Source organism: Coloeus monedula (assembly GCF_965178545.1).
Source record: "Coloeus monedula genome assembly, chromosome: 2".
NCBI lineage: Eukaryota > Metazoa > Chordata > Aves > Passeriformes > Corvidae > Coloeus > Coloeus monedula.
In genome coordinates this window covers 30,743,658-30,760,789 of record NC_138782.1, presented here as the reverse complement: position 1 = coordinate 30,760,789, position 17,132 = coordinate 30,743,658, and the positions used below count along the sequence as shown (strand labels likewise).

The 17,132-nt window shown below is 46.1% G+C and overlaps 1 protein-coding gene across 5 annotated transcripts in view; it reads right to left on the bottom strand.

Moving 5' to 3' along the window:
* Positions 1–325: 325 nt before the first annotated feature.
* Positions 326–17,132, bottom strand: part of TTC7A (tetratricopeptide repeat domain 7A) — a gene marked incomplete at its 5' end in the record, with an annotated part of 166,584 nt that continues 149,777 nt past the window's right edge. For all 5 annotated transcript variants that reach the window (XM_082302416.1, XM_082302418.1, XM_082302417.1 and 2 more), the window contains one exon: positions 326–630. In XM_082302416.1, the coding sequence (XP_082158542.1) occupies positions 409–630 (222 nt within the window). In that variant the 3' untranslated portion in view covers positions 326–408. The remainder of the gene's footprint in view (positions 631–17,132) is intronic.

The window sequence follows — 17,132 nt, the reverse complement described above, 5'->3', positions numbered from 1 at the left end:
GTTGGTGAATTTACTCCTATTTAGAGCAGGTCTGGGCTGTAATTCAGGGCTTGGGGGTTTTATCTTTAATGAACACTGAAAGGTGCAAGTGCTTTGAACAGCTATACCTAGAATGATCTTTCTACAGTCACCTTGAACCAACACTTTGAAATAAGCCTTGCTATTAACTTGAACAGGAGGTTAGCCAGGCACCTGTGAAGAAAAAGGCATTCTCTGTTTTTGCCTGTTGCAAATTCTTCTACACTTCATCTTGTCTAAGCCAAGCCTGTAGCCCTGAGCCCCGTCCTGGAATTACTTAGCCCAGTTCCAGGTTACAATGGCACTTCTCTGTTGGGCTTCTTCTTTGTTTATTTGCTTGGTGTTGGTGTCTGTCCACGCAATGAAAGTGCTTAGGTGCAGGGAAAAGCTTCAGAGCTCCCTGGGTATGACGGTGAACGGAATGACAGGACTGCTGGATTCAAGGTCCAGGGCAGTAAGGAAGCATTCGATGGCTGCTTCGTTTTTCCCCTGAGCTTGTAAGACCTCTCCAAGGCTGTTCCAGGCGATGTGACTGGTGGTCTGGGTGCGGACGGCATCTCTGAGGACTTTCTGGGCCAGTTCCCTCCGCCCAAGTCTGCTCAGCACCAGGCCCTGTCAACAAACAAGTGATGAGCAGTTAACAACAGCGCAGAAGAGAGGAAGAAAAGGAGCACCCCGAGCTCCCACCAAGCTGCCCTGCGAGTGCAGGCACAGGAGTCCTATGGAGGGGGCATCTCCACCTATTCCTGAAGAATGAAAGTGATCAGTTGTCAAGTTCTGCGTTTTTTGATAGCAATGCGCAATTTAAAAAATAATTGTGAAAATAAATTTTTTTTCAGCAGATACTGATTCAGCTCTGCAAGGGCTCCTGATGTGTGTTACTGGGAGAGCATATACTGCTGCTATATAAGAAGGGTTACAGGCCCTTTAAGCATCCCTCTCTCCTTGCCCAGAAAATATACACAGCTTTGACTACAGCCAGTATCTGAATTCATTCAGGCACATCTGCAACACCCAGCTGAGGCTGAGGTAAAGTCTCTCATCTCCTACATCCTGACCACACTGAGAGATCTTCTCAACAAACAGGGGGCAGAGGGATGTGGTCTCTTTCCAGCCTTCTAGAGGCAGGCTGCATGTAACAGCATGGGCTGCAACAGCTCCGTCCTCCTGCACTTCAATGTGGATCCTAAAGCAGTGTGGGGGAGGAGAAGGATGGAGGAACCTTGTTTAAAAAGCTGTCCTTAGGGTAAGAAAAGACACAAGTGGGTGTAACCATCTGGAACGAACACGAGGGGGAGGATGAAAGAAGCGTTAGGAAGAACACATTTTCCTATAGGGCTCTCATGGATGTGTCTGAACCCACAAAGCACCTAATGAGCCAGGCTCCCTGTTAATTACACAGCACACCGAGCCAGATGGTCATATGGGCTTTGCAGGCCACAACGCATCCGTGGCACTTCTCCGCTTCCTCTTGAAGGTGCACACACCAGAATGAACCTTCCGTCAGCATGTTCATCCAGGTGTGGCCTCTGGAAGAAGCAGCCAACGCTGCCATGTCCCCAGCCAAGCTCTGCACGGCCTCTGCCTGCACTCACCCATAGAAACGCTGGCAAGTGAGATGACTTCATGCTTTTCCTGGGACAGTGTAGTAGGTGGATGCATATATATAAGGAAAAGCATTACCTTAATCTTTAATGTGTCTAATTGCCTTTTAGTGCATATGAAAAGATGTAAGAAACCTGAAATCTCTCACAACCAGAACCCAAGTAAATTTCTGATGAAAGAATGGTGATGCTTTTGGAAACAGTGAAGATTTTTCCTCTGTTTTGTTTGCCTTTACAAAAGTACCATTAAACACAGGGTGCATCAGCATCCTCAAGGCCAGTGAAAGTACTAATACCTACAGAAACACAGAGAGAAAAATTAAGAAACACCCATTTAATCAAATATTGGCGGTTCTACGAAAAGCTTCACTGCCTCTTCCTTGCCCATAACCTTGACCTGAATAATCAACTCAGTATCAAATCTGATCATTTAGAGATGCAGTGGGGATGTTTTTTCTTTAGGTTTCTTTCTACGTAAGAAAACAACAAGGCAACAGGGTCTAACGTTACAATCCCCCTGGGAGCAGGCATAGGTGGCACAGAGGTACCCTGGTGGGAGAGGCTGGTTCCCCTGGAGGTAGCTGCCTGGAGATGGCTGCAGGCACGTAATGACAGACTGGAAGGAATTTGTGCAATTATAATTTGAGTCACCCGCTTGACAGGGATAATGAGGCATAGAAAGGGCAAGTAGTGTGGCCATAGCAAATCTGCTGCTGAGCCAAGAATAGACAGGAGCTATCTCAGCTCAAGTTTGTCCTCAACCACAAACCCACTCTTCCTAAAACCTCCTCCTGTTGCGCTGACCGAGCAGAGCCATTGTGCTCTCTGGTGGCCGGGGACCCAGCGCTGTCCTCACCCTGACACATCGAGCCTCTCAGTGCTCTCAGAGGGCTGCTGGCCCCGGAGGCACAGGAGCCAGCGAGCCCGTGCAGCTGCTGCCTGTCATCCCTCTCCAACGAGGAGGGGAATTCCCTGCCCGGCTGACATCTCGCGCCTCTCAACAATGCTGCAGTGAAATCCACCTCATCGTAAACTGCTCGTGCAGCACAGCTCCCTTGCATGCCCCAGCACCCTTGCCGGTCAACAACCAGAGCCTGGTGTGGCTTCCCTGCCGGGGCTCCCCAGTGATCGCTGGGCCTGTGCTCGAGGCCCCAGGAGGAGCACACCCACCTGCTGTGCCCACCGGGGGCAGATGCCCACCAGAAGTGCAGCTCATATGAAAATCTGCTCTTTGGTATTCAGTGCTTTCCAGTTGCCAGTTTAGCTAAAAAAAACCCATCTGTGAACCCTCAGAGAGAGCTATTCCAGGCTCCCCAAAGCCAGGAGAAGGCCTCCTGCTGATGCTGCAATATACTGCATGAGTGAAAAACTGCTATTTTTTTGGAGGAAGCATTTGCTAAAAGAGTTCGAGATTTTCACCTCCTCCTTGCTTACATGCACAACTGTTGGTGCCAAATGCTGCCCAGGTCCGTGGCCCTTCCCAGGCGTGCCACCATCCTGCTTCCCCCTTCTGGTGAGGAACAGCCCCATGCACACATGCCTGGACTTCCATGCAGTGTGGGTACAGGACACTGGGCTGCAGGTCTCAGCCCACACGGAGACTGGGGACTGGCCAACCCAGGTCTGCCAATGCTCCCCAGCCCCAGCACAGAGACCTAGTCCCCTGCCCAGAGTGAGCTGTGACAGATGGTGTCAGCCTTTTAGTGAGGCTTAACTGAAGCAGCACAAACATGCTGCTGATGTTTAAAGGACAGGTTGAACATCATTAATTCTGCGTGCAGGAGAGTTTCTTGCTTCGCGTTTCCTCTCTCCCCTCCTCCCCATACCACTCCTTGCAAACCACAAGCATTTTGAGAGCTGGAGGCTGCACAAACCCCAAGCCTCAAGAAGACGCAGCACTGAGCACTTGAGTTTTTGTTTCCCTGAGGTATTTGCACTTGAGAGCTTCTCCTTGCTACTGAATTTCTCATTTCCCCATGGAGTCTGGCTCGCTATAAACAATGCCTGCATGTTGTTGCTATGTAGGTCCAGTTGGAATATGTCTACAGTGCAAAAGAAAAAAAGTATATATAAATTCAGAAAGCCACCCACTGACAGGCAATTTGTATTTTTATCTGGAAGATTTTTTTTAAAAAAGATTTTTCTAATGGAAGTTCAGCTCCTGAGTTTCTATGGAAACTCATCTGCTTGGTGTGCATGCATAATTTCATAAAGTCAGATCTCAGGAAGATGAGCAATTAGTATAAATACAAGCAGGAATGTGATTAAGGGTTTCATCCTCTTACTCCTGAAAATGGAGGTTGGGATGGGGTTTTGTTGTCTGTCCTCGGATTCTATTTGTGTTTTTGCCAAACCAATGCAGAAACTGGTGTACAAGGTAGCCTGACTCCTCTGCCACCTCCTGGCTAGCACTGGCACTTCTGGTTTTGCCCAGTGACTTTCCTCCCAAAGATGACAAATACCTCTAAGTACGGCCTTCCCCGTCAGTGGCGTTGGTACTGAGTCAGACCCTAAGGAGCAATGAGGACAGGCTTATTTTTAAACTCAAGCAAATTATAAATAGTGAAAAAATCCCAAACCAACTCGAAAGGTGAGTGGGAATAGTTTTTCCTTCAAACTCCCGTGGGCAGCACAGCCCTAGGGCTCCCACCCCAGGCCCATGTCAGCCACACACAGGCATTTCATGGCCTGCTTGCACCAATGCAGCTGCACAGCGCTGGGATGTGAACTCACTCACTCACTCACTCATTCACTCGAGGAGGCCTGAGGGTACCCTCTGCAAATTAATTTGATTTCTTCCTTAGGTCTGAAGATGTACCTCGGGTCTTGCAAACAGAGGCAGAGTGGTGAGGGCAGAGTACAAGCCAGACTGTAAAAGACGGCGCTGGAAGCTGTGGCAGAAGCTCATCTGAGGTGAAGGGCTACGGCACAGCGAGAGCGGGACAGTCTAGCGGGGTAAGAAGGCTGAGAGGGGACAGCGAATCTGCTCTGCTGATTTAGTGTGCCTTATGCTGACAGCTGGACTCCTGAATTGATGGGTTTTAATTTCACGGAACAGAGGGTGCCTATGGGAAGCTTTTTCAAAGGTGTTTTTGACCTCGTCTGCATGCAAAACAAACAGAACCTAAACCACTTCTATGGTGACACCGGACTGGACTCCCTTGCCTTCAGTGACGTGATACTTAGTAACTGATACTTGAGTGAGGCTATTTTTGTTTTAGAATAGGAGAGCCATATCTCAATTTAAGTTAGATGAGAAAAAAGTGACTTATTTTCAATTTTCACTAATAAAGAGAGTGAGCATAAACCACACTTGAAGTCCCACTTTTAGAAGGTAGTGAAATTTCTATCTGTGCCTTTATTTCCTTAGAGTTTGGCAAGGCCTCTTCAAATGTTAGCTCATAAAATTCCCAGAAAATATTGCAGGAAGACATTATGGAAGACTACAAAGTAAGCCTCATGTACAAGCTGGAGTTTATTTTTAGTAACGAAAATCAAAACTTCCTTTGCAAATGTTTAGTTCAAACACCTGATGAGCTGCAGGGAATTGTCTCCTTCCAAATAGGTGGCACAGATTAGCTTGTTCTTTCCTTTAGGGCTTGCATTGGAAAGAGATGTCCAGAAAAACATTTCATTTCATTCCTGGAAGGTTGCTTTTTGTTGTATTTGCAAGGTCATCTCATTTTTGGAGAATCTGTATAGGTGGATTAGACTCTATCCTTTACAAACAGATTTTAATAATCATATTAAATGCAAATTCTCACTATCTTTGCATGAGACTCTAATTCCAAAGTGAGGTTGTCTCTGGTGCTTGTCTCTGCTCAGCACAGCATTTCTGCCTATTGTTGTCTGAATACCCTAAGAAGTTTCCAGAATAAATCAGGCTCCGCTGCTGGGCTTCCTTAAGTGCATTATTTAATTAATTTCAAGGTAAATGCAGTATCCTTACTGTCTACTCCAATTTGTAATATGGACATGTCACTCGTGGTTAGTAGGAGGGTAATCAGCAGCTGGCAAAAGCAGGGCAGGCTGCAGAAAAGTGCTCGTTCAAAAGTGTGCTTATTCAGCAGAACCCTACAAAAAGCCTCTCAAGATGCATTTGGCATTTGGTGATAACAGTCTCATGTAGCAGAAAAATCCGCACTGCTACAGGGCAACATACACTTCTGTAATTATTTAGCAATCAGAATAAGTTGTAAGCAAAATCTGTTGCATAAAGCATGAAATATCAGAGTCCTTCTGGAAAATGGCAAAGATTAACACTGGAAATCCTAGGTCTCCTAGAATATAGACAGACATGTAAGTAGCCAATTGCTCTGTGATTCTTTCCCCCTACATTCACGACCTTTGCCTCTCTGAAGAGCCAGGATTTTTTTTAGCTGTGAGCAGTGAAGTGAGATTTTGTTGTGCTGTCACTTAGCCACGCAGCGCCTGGCAGCGTGGGGGTAGCTAATCACCCATTTTGCTGATTCAGTCCAGGCTGTGGTGAACCTGAGCTATACATCTGAGCTCTGTTCCCTGAAAAGACACTGTAGGAGTACATGGAGCAGTCAGGGTCCTCTCACCGAACTGAGTTAGAGACCTCATCTTAATTTGCTGCCCTAACAAAGGATGACTGGGATTCACTTCTGGCAGAAAGCTTGTCTTTCAGTGTTTCTGCTGCCTCCTTTGTTGAGAGCTGTTGAGAGCAGCTTTTCCTCCTCTTCCTTCCCCCCCTCCTCTGCCCAAGCTGCTGCATCCCCTGTCAGTCAGTGACGCCGAAGTGCTGCATTTGATAAAGCAGAGGAGGGGCAGGAGAAGGGAGGAGAGGGAAGGCAGGCAGGGCCACTGCAAAACACCGAATGTGGAAAGGAGAAACGAAGGAACGCCACTGGTGGGGGGGGAACTGGCAAGTGCTGGGAAAAGCAAAAAAACCTGAGATTGCATCATGATTTGTAGCACTTGTGCACTGCCTGTGGGTTTAACTCAGTAGGCTCAGCCTGGAGACTTCAGCTCCAGCACTGCAGGCGCCAAAAGGCAGCCCAGCCTTTGCTGTTTAAACTTCACTGCAGCCTCTTTGTGTGCTACAGAGGAGTGTGAGGGAATGGAAGAAATGAGACTGCAAGGAGGCATCAGGAGAGAGACCAGCTGAGTGTGAAAACAGTGACGACTTAAGCCCACCAGAGACCTGGGCACATGGATATGCCTTATCAGTCACACCAAGGTAGTGCCTGCAGGGAGAGAAGAAAAAGCAAAAGAAAGAAAAGACCTAAAGTGGTGAAGTCCTGAAGAGAGGGACACCCCCTCCCTCAGCCTGCCAATGTGTTTTCCAAGGCAGTGAGTAACTGCAAAGGCAGCATCTCGCCTGGGCCCCCTGTGAGGCCGAGGCACCCCCTGCCCCGCAGAAGGGAAGCCTTGTGCCGTGCTGCACACACTGCCCTCTGCCCAGGCTTGCTGTCTCTCTTTGAGTTCATCAAACGTTAGCAGGGATGTTTCTACTGTGTTTGAAGCTTAAATGTTATAAAACATTTATTGACATAAAAAGCAAACCCTAAGGCAGCATCTCAAACCAGGAGGCTCTGATCTCTTCACAGGGAGGCTCATACAAGCCTAGGGAGAATGAAGAGTTTTTCTGCCTTGTTGGATTGTCATCACTTAAGCTTCATGCAAAGCAGAATCGTTTGCTGCATGCTGAATATTCTCTAGACGGTTCTTCCTTTGCTGAGACCTACATGGAGATGAAGCAGTAAGCAACGAAACCTAACAGGATGCCTCAACCACACATCTGAGAGCAACTACATCCAGTATTTGTTTCACAGTCTCTTTTCCTAGGGAAGGAAAGATTTCTCCCAGCCCTGATCTTAGCAGTTGTCATAGTAATGTTGCAATAGAGCACACAGGAGATTCAACTACGACTCAGGCTCATGGTGTCATCTGTAAAAATATGCACCAAAAGGAGGTCCCAAACTAATCATAAATAACAATTTAGAACATGTAATTTATAACCTAAGGTTCCAATTCTGCTATGCATTGTAATGGCTTCCCTGGCAGAAAGCTTTGCTGAAGTTAGTGAGATTCAGCCTAGATACATCCAAGTATTTCAAAATCTGTGCAGAACTGAAACTGATAACAATCAGCAAAGAGAGAAAAGGCATGTAACACACATGCAGGATGTTGAAGAGTGGCAGGCAACCTGCTGGCTAAAGCACTCGACTAGAAAGCAGTTGCTGTGCTCCACTGGCTGCTAATACATTTCACATTGAATAATTTGTCATTACTCAGGAACAATTCCAACAGCAGGGACAGGGTCAAGGGACAAGCTTTGGGAAGCAGAAGTCCTGGGTTTAAGTGTTCTCAGGCTAAGGAGGGTTGAGAACTTGCCTTTCTTGCACCCAGGGAGTACATGCTAACTTCTAGCAAATGTTTTAAGAAGGTGGGGCAGCTATTAAGCCCCCCCCACTGCCCCAGGGGGGTAAAAACTCTGCCCTTATTTTGATAGTAAGCAGGTGCCTATGTTTTGTTGCACCTTACACGATGTTGCTGCAGATAGCTGGGGAATGTCTAGGCTTAAGCACTGGACACCCAATTAATCTTGAGTGTCCACAGTGTGCTGAAGAATAGGAAATTTCTGTTTTCTTAGGTATCTCTCCAGTGCCAATGCTGGATCTTTCCCCAGTTTTTAATGCACTGCTTTGCAACAAAGGAGGGGCTGATGCACCCATTTCCTATGCATGTTACCTTCCCCTCTGCAAACAGAGTAAATCTTGTCTGACTATGAGTCATGAACAGGTTCTCACAGATAACAGTTTCAGCTCTGCCGAGGGTCTCTGAGCCTCAGTCCCACAGAACTTATCACCAGAGCAAGTGCTGCATGTGGTATGGCGCTGAGAAGGGGCGCAGGGCAGCGAAGACACGCTGACAGAAGCACACAGCATGCCAATGTAGATTACAGCAGATGTCTTCTGAAAGGAGAGCCGAGGTATTTAAAATATCTTAATTTGCTTAGTTTTCCACTACTGGCAGTCTCTGGGATAGCATGTGATTAATGACATCCTCCACACAACTACAGCCAGAGCCTCCGCCTGCAGTATCGCAGCTGAGCGCTGAGCTTAGCTGAGCTGCTGGGAAACACAGCGAGCTGGGCAGGAACACACTGCTGTGGTCCAGCCAGTGCCTCCAGATTCTGCTACAGTGCCTCTGATCCCACAAGGAGTACGTTTCCTGATCGTCTCTTAACACAGGATCTCTCCTAAATCATGAACCTCCATGTACAAAGAGATTTTGCTGAATTACAGGCTGCATTTTGTGTTACATGCTCAAAAGAGAATGAACAAAGAAACCCCTTGAGAAGGTAAAGACTTGATAAATACTGCACATAACATCAGCATAAATGGAAGCTCCAGCAACACTGGAGAGCTGTGATGTTTTCATGTTTCCCATTTGTTTGGCAAGAAGGGACTTCTGCTTCCTTCTCTTGACTGTGACCAGCTTGGTGTGTATCAGGACAGCTTGCTGAAAACCTGGAAGTCTTGCTAGTTCCCACGCCCCTGTTTGTGCAGCTGTGTTGTATGTACCAGGAGGCAGCATACTCTGCTATTGTGCTACACCCTTTGTTATTTACTGTATTACTACAGTCTATAACTCTGTCCTGTCCTGCGATAACAAGCAGCCTAAATAGCACAGAATTTAAACTAATTATAACCGGTTTGCTTGTTTATGGAAAACAGTGTTGGAAGGTTGAAGTATAAAAGGGATAGCCATTCCATCCCTTCTCCCTTCTGACAGTTCCCTGAGCACTTTCTGAAACACCATTTATGAGTTCAGCTGCAGACCAATTTGACTACTACAATCTCTAGGCTTTAATTTGATCTTGGAGCAAAGCATGACCGGAGGACAATACTGCTTAGTAAAACTGCAGTGGTATCTCAAGGTCTGTGTACAGGAAACCGTAACTAAAGCTAGTAATCACCTGGAAGATCAGGTTGGAGCTCAGTTGAGAAGCATCTGCTGCAGGTTAAGATCAGGCCAAGGACAATGTCTTTAGACCTGGATGCAAGTTTTATTCTCCAGAGATGACTGAACCACCCCAGAAACTCAAGGGGTTTAAGAAATGTATTGGGTTCTTCTCTAGTAAGGTGTTACTCACACTTTGGAGAAGAGATCAGAGAAGAGCTGGGGAGTTTTGTCTTGCAGGATTTTACTGTGGTTTCTAAAGTTATATAAACAGAGCCTGAATAACGTGATAATGAGCACCTCGGGGACATGGAGAACAACTTTCCATAACAGAGGAAAGCAAGTGATTGGCACAGATAAACAGGAGCTACAGATTCCCTGGAAACGGGGATAATCCACCTCTGAGAAGCAGAGCACCAGCCCTCCTGCTAATGGACTGAAATCTCTGCGCTGTGCACTGGATCAGATTTGCTCCTTCCAGCAACCCCAAATGCCCCAGCAGGCAGCTATCAGCCTTTCGCTGACACGGGAACTGCGCAGTTCCCCCAGGAGAGGAAACGGCCCCTCACAGTGTCTAAGTGATGGCTTCGGTGACAGGGAATCGCTGTTCACTTTGTGATGGCTTCACTGTCTCCTCTGCATGGAGGAAGGAAGCCTAGTAACTGCAGAGGAAGAGAATGGGCAACAAACCAGCAAAACAACTCTGTCAGCTCCTAACTGGTGCTCAGGAGCCCTGATCCTGCTGCACTGCCAGGGATTTGCTCCGATGGCTGGGCTACAGAAGCTGCCAGCTAACTAATGGATTTGCTGGGAGGATGGCAGTGGGGGAGGGCGGCTTCTGCAGCCAACAGAAATGAGGGGAACAAAGTGTTTGCAATTCCTTGGACAGTGAGTGAGCTGACACACAAACTTACTAACGTGAGTATCCAGAATGCTCATTTCTCCTCTGGGAGCCAGTGACTAGAGGCAAAGCCAAGTTTTCTCCCTCAAGCTCAGCTGCTTCAACACAAAAATTTGAATTAAGAGGCTGCTCTAAGGATTGCTTTTCCCCAAGGAGAGCTTAGAGCAGTTATTTTGGGTTATCTGAAGCACAGGAACATTCCTGGGATTCTGCAATAAACTTCAGAGTTGGGAAAACAGAATCTGCTAACCAGCCATGGTTTGGAAGGAGACTACCAATCATCTCCAAAAGCCAAATGTTGCTCTACTGTTGCCCTACTTGGTGGAGATGCAAAAGGTCTGTGCTGGACAGGCATCACATCCATTGGGAGAGCCTCTGTTAGGGTCAGAATAGAATTAGTTTTGGTGGTTCTCTCCAGCCCAGCCCATAACCCACCTGTGTGAGACTGCAGGGTACTGCTGTGGTACTGACAGGCAGAAGGCAGCTGTCCTGATTTCCCTCAGCATGTCTGGGGATGCTCCCTGCAACCACCGCCTTACGCGCCGCGAACTGCAAACACTTGCTGGGGAATTCCAGTGGAGAGCACCGTCCCACAGGAGACTGTGCTGATGGTCCACCAGCAAGTGCTGCGCTGCTGACATGCCATTTTTGGAAGGAGGTGTAACTAGCTATGTCACCCTGCAAAGCAGGCTGAAAATAGGATTGCACTCACTGTGCCATGTGGCTCAATGGTATGTCAGGACATGTATTTTTAGGAAATTCCTCCTTTGGGCAGAAAGGGTGAAGAGCATGGCCTGGTTTGCAGGCTGCTGGCTTTGCCCAGATCTTTCATTCTAGAGTGTGGGAGCATGTCACTCACCAGTCAGTCTGTGGAGGCTCCCAGAGCCTGGGTACAGTGCTAGTCCTAGTCACCTCCTGATCAGGGTGGCTGTGAAAGGGTAAAAGATGACTGGTCTGGAGCTGTGCTTTTTTTTGTTTCAATGCATGCATGCTTGCTCTCTCTTTGCTGGTGCTTTCAGAGAGGGAACTGACCTCCAACAGAGCAGAGATAAAGAAAAAAGTAAGGAAGATCAATGTCTTGGGAAGACTACGGTCCCTGAAGAGCAACAATAAAAATGTACCTTTCAGAATGAATGTGTGAGGGGAACAAGGAGCTCAGAGAAGATACCTCATGCAGAGAAGAAACAGAGAGAGAGGGGGAGAGAAAAGTGGACGGTAAGTAGGGAATTTGCCTCCGGTGAGGTGCTTTCTGGGTGCAGCATAATGAAAAAATGCAGTACACCTCCAGGCCCAGCCAGTTACTGATGCACAGACAGTGCTGTGAAAAGGACAAGGCAAGGCAGTGCTGGACTCAGAATCAGTGTCTGACAGACACTTGCTGGCTTCCTCTTTTCCCCAGAACATCATTCCTATCAGGCAGCATGTGTTCAGCTCCAGTATCTGGGTTGTGATTTTTTGGCAGCTGCACAAAATCTCTGCTATTAAATCCCACCTGCCAGTCTCATGTCTGCTCCCAGAGACCTTTGCCTGTTAGCAAATGTTTCAAAATCACACTGCCAGGCACAGCACATCATTCTACAACCATACCTCAGGCAAAAACCCTCATACAAGGTCTCCTTTTAACTTCAGTGGGCTGCAGAAGGGAAAGGCTAGAGGACAGGCCTCTAGAAAACAGCCAGAAATATTCATTTAGGTCATGGCTTGCACTGAATTCCTTTCAGCACTAATGTGAAACAGCTATTTTCCCCCTGAATCATCTGAATAATACTTTTTTGTCTGAGACATATTAAGAAGCTTTCTTTTGAGACACGTTCCATGCTAGAGCTGCGCAGAGAGAATTTGTGAACTTTGTTCACTGGAATCTGTTCATGTGAAGTTGTTCTTCCCCTCTTTAAAATTCTTCCTTTCCCTTCTCTTGCTTCTTAGCAGCCCAGATGAGCAATGCAATCAGTACGATGTGTGCATACTGTATGTCCACTCTTGGAACAGTTCCTTAGTAAACAAAATGCAGAAATACAGCTTGCTCATCTATCTTGGATAAGAGCTCTACCCACAGAAATAACTGCAATTTTTAATTCTGCACGGGGAGAAAGGGTCTAAACTTCCACATAAATCATCTGCTGTAATATTTCACAATCTGATTTTCCCTGGCATAAGCCTAGGCAATGAGGCTGTGCTTCTGGTGCAAAGGACAACATCTCCTGGAGATGAAACAAGCTACTTGATTACGGTATCTCTAAAATTGCAAACAAAAGAGACAATCAGTGCTTTTTGATGTGGACATCTGTCAGCAGAGAAACAACTGCTAATTGTCATGTAATAAGCATACCAGACACTTCCATAGCAGCCATCTTTCTGGAAGTCAAGCATGAAAAAAATGTTACTCATCCAAGCACCAAGCATATTTTGTCTGAATCTGGCTGCATTTCTGCAACTGTTTAAAACTCCAAAGTGATACAATGCTCTTTTACAGACAGATACTTAAGATCAAAATACTTAGCCAAAATATGTAATGGTTTTTGTTGGCATGTGGTTAAGGTATCTAGCTTTATATTCTAATATTTACATTTTAGTTTTAGAAGCAATGTAGGTGTAGTGAGAAAAGGTGCCGGTATCTCACATAAATATAAGCACGTGGGATTTGTAGAGAATTGGTTCAGCAGCAGAACCATTCAGTTGCACTTCATTCAGAGAAGTCCTTGCTCCCACAGAAGCACTGTAGGAGCTGTCAGTTTGGCAGCTACATGGCTCTACACGAGCTCTGAGCAAGGCTGAAGCAGTGCAATGCTGTCTAAAAGCCATGTGCGGGGAGAATAGCTAATTCTCTTTGTGTGAAAGGATGGACTCTACACAGCCTGCCATCTATAGAATCCATACATGTAATTTCCTAGAGCATCTGCACACCTCCCTTGCAGGCATGGGCTCATCAGCCCGTCACTTAATTGAAGAGAATGGAAAAAATAGCTGCAACCTCTCCAGGAACAACAGGTAAGGCGATGTCTTCTAATGACTGAACCAGGTTTGAACCAACCAAGAACTTCTTTGGAGCATCTCTTGTTTAGATGGCACCCAAGCTGCCTGCACTACAGACCAGTTATTTTGATGGTTACAAAGTTTGGCAGTAGTCCAATGATGGATACTGTATTTGGAATGAATTTTCTTGAGGGCTGCCAGAGAACTGCTTGATCATCAATTAAGTGGTTAATCTCTCCTGATTTTCAGCAAAATGATAAAAAATTCGACTGCCTAAGCATAACAAGCTTGGTAACTGCTGCAATCACACAGAACCATACACGTAAGATACATTTTAGTACTGCCCAGAGTCCTAAGCAACAAAAACAAAATAACAAACATCATGAAGTCTTTTTTATCCATACGGAGTGAACAGAACGCTTAGAGAGCAATAAAAGCTCCAGCACTGCATCCATTCTCTAGTCTAGCAAAGCCTTTTCATTTTAATGAGGTTGGTCTGCCTTTCTCCCAGGAGGAATAGGCGTGGGTACATTAAATGAACCAGCCTGCATCTTTGAGATGCCCAGGGAGGCAGCATGGAAAAGACCCATAGCGTCTGGGGAGCACGGGAGACAGAAAATGAGGAGAGGGGCATCTTCAGTTGCTACTGTGTCAAAGCCTCAACAAAACACAGACTCCAGCAGCAGCAGCCCCTGATGGGGATGATGTACTTGTAAAACATTTACATTTTCAGCAGGATGTTTCTAATTAAACTGAATTGGTTTGCACACCTGCTGGGAGTGACTGCTCTGCACCTCATCTCCCGCTTCTACTTGAGCACAGAGGATGCAACTGCCGAGGCTACCACACAGCACTGTGTTCCTTTTGTGCACTGACAGTAATTGAGAAAATGGATGGCAACAGCCGGGTTTGTGTTTGCTACCGTTCTAGGAAGCACTTTATTTTCTCTTTTTTTTTTTCCCCCCAAGATCATCAAAGGTTTTACAGCCCTTCTACAAGACTGGGTGACTGACAGGGCTTTGTGTAGTTTCCTGACTGTAGGATATTACGATTGATGCTGGTATTAAACCCCTCAGGTCCGAGGAAGGAACCCGCTCAGATCCTGGCTAGGATCAGATCGCAAGGGAAAGGATGGTATTGAAGCATACCATGATTGGTAGTGCAAGGCACAACAGCCAGCTGTCACTAAGCACTTCTTACCATGTTTTATGAGCACAGCCTGACTCGAACATTTTAAGAAAGGGTTTTATTGATACTGTGTTATATTGTCTGAGGCATTTATGGTTTTGCCCAGAAAAGTCTGAGACAACCAAACCTCCAGAGAAAGCTGCTAAAACTGTGGACAGTCTGCAGGACTTCTGGCTTATCACTGCTGTCCTAGGCTCTCTTTCTGCATGTTTAGGGAGCCAGCAGTTGTCAGTGAGATGTAAGTCATACCTCAAAAGAATACTTGAATGCAATGGCCTTGTTGTACTGCGGCATTGCCCTGCCGTGAAATGAGAAAAATGCACTTACTGTGCCGAGGCAGCAGGTCAGCATCCCAAACGTTCTCCCCTCCAACAAGCTCACTGGGTCAGAATAATTCTGTTTTGGATTGTACAGGACAGTCTCCTGGGTAACACGCTTCACAGTAATGCTTGGGGGGAACACGCCCTTGAATGCAAGGCAGTCAATGAGATTTATAATTACTGTGTTTTATAACCTCGTTCATTCAGGCAGGGAAGGATACTGCTGAAGGGAGCTCAAACAAGAGAAATCATCTATCTGCAGCTATGCAAATAATTGTTGTTAATGTGGTCTAAATCCCAGATGTCAAAAGGCATTCTTTTGGCCGCTGTGCTGTCCAGAGTCACACAAAAAATGCACACACTGGTTTTAAATTCAGGTGGCTGTAGGACATGGAACTCTGACTTCGGCTACCCTCTCTCAGAGAAGGGAATGTAAAATCCACTCCGCATCACTGAAATCTTCTGACTGCATTAAGCGAAGTCTTGGCTCAAGGCCAGGTCCCAGCTGTCCCTGTAGTGATAATGACCGCTCTCCCCCGGGGTGCTGGGCACAGGCAGAATCCAGCTGCATTTTCACAAACGCACACATGTAAATTGTCTGAACACGGTGGTGTTAACGCTTCTGGGATGGCAAACTGAACCTATAGATGTCTCATCAACAGCAAGCCCCATGCACAATGCATTTTATTTTTGGAAAAGCCTGGAGGTAAAAAAAAAAAATCTCCTGGTACAGTTTATCTGATGCTTTGTTTTTGAGTGTCCTTGATGCGTAACAGCATGCTATCATCTCTAAAGATTAAAAACAATCCCTTCTTATTGCTCTGCTGGGTATTTTCAAAGAAATTCATGCACAGACGAAAACAAATAAAAACAATGCCCAGTGGCTCTGAAGAGATCCTGGGCCTCTAGTTTCAAGTAGTCTGGAGACAATTTTAAACAAACACAGACCTCCTAAAATCCTCAGCTACAGCTCCAATGAGGACATGAAGACAAAACTTCAGTAGCTTCAACAGGGTGAGGCTGGTGGAGGATTTTCAGCATCATCTCCATTTTGTGGTTTTTAGGGTACAGCTTAACTAAGATCTAGAGTTTATCACATGCAACACTGCATTTTCATTATTTCTTACACTGGAGCTTCAAGTTAAATAACAACACCTTTGTTCAGGCTTGGTTTAAACAAAAATTCAGAGTAACCAGGTTGGTTTTCATGATGTTCAAGTCAGGGGTTTTTAATGGACTATAGCAAGGGTAGAGAAAGTCACCCTCTTAACATCAGTGCAGGACTGGGGCCCAAAATGACTGAATTAAACACAGTGTAAACTGAGAGGGCCTCAGGCACAGATGAAGGAACAGTTCAGCTCACTTCAGTTAACATGTCTTTTGCTTTTACCCACTTGGCTTCCTTGTTCCGAGGATATGGCCCAGTACAAGAATGAAATCCCTCCCCCAGCCCCTGTTCTGCTTCCAGTGTTTGCTGCTGGCTAGCTCTGATGGACAGTTGCAGGATTTCTCTTAAGGAGAAATCTATGTGACACTGCTGCACTTAGGGAAGTCTGAAAACAGGCTTTTTTCTTTTTCTTCACTCCTGCTTCTGCACTGGCTTTGCTCAGACTGGAAAGCACTCTGCCAAGGCATACTTGAGGGTTTGGTTTTTAATGGCTGGGCAAAATCATTCATAACATCACCTGTGAAGCAAAATAATTCCAGATGGAACTAAGCATAAGATGCTTGGGCCAAGCACATGAAGTTGAGTATGTGAGTATTGATTCAGGGGTGTTTGTGGTATGGAGGATAACAGAGATAATACTGAATAAAAAACCATGCTCTCTTGATGATAAACAGCCCCACAATGCAGTGTACCACAATGCACAAAAAGGAGGACACAGCAGGTCATCTTCAGATTATTCCTGCTGCAGACTTTCATTGCATTTTTCGAAAATCTCTCATTTATTTCTAAATTAACCTTACACCTGCTGTGCACTACCCACCTACTTTACTGCAGTTGAAATTTCTTTGCTTTTAAGTCTGTATGCTGTCTGGGGTGTTGAAACCCCTCTCACGTTCTTGGACAGTAATATAAAAAAATCCCTCTGTGGCCCTCCCTCAGCCTCTTTAAGGCATTAGACTGGTTGCTTATCTGTGTTTGTTAACCTTGGCCATCCCCTATGCTCTGCTGTGAGGCCAGTGCTCCTGACC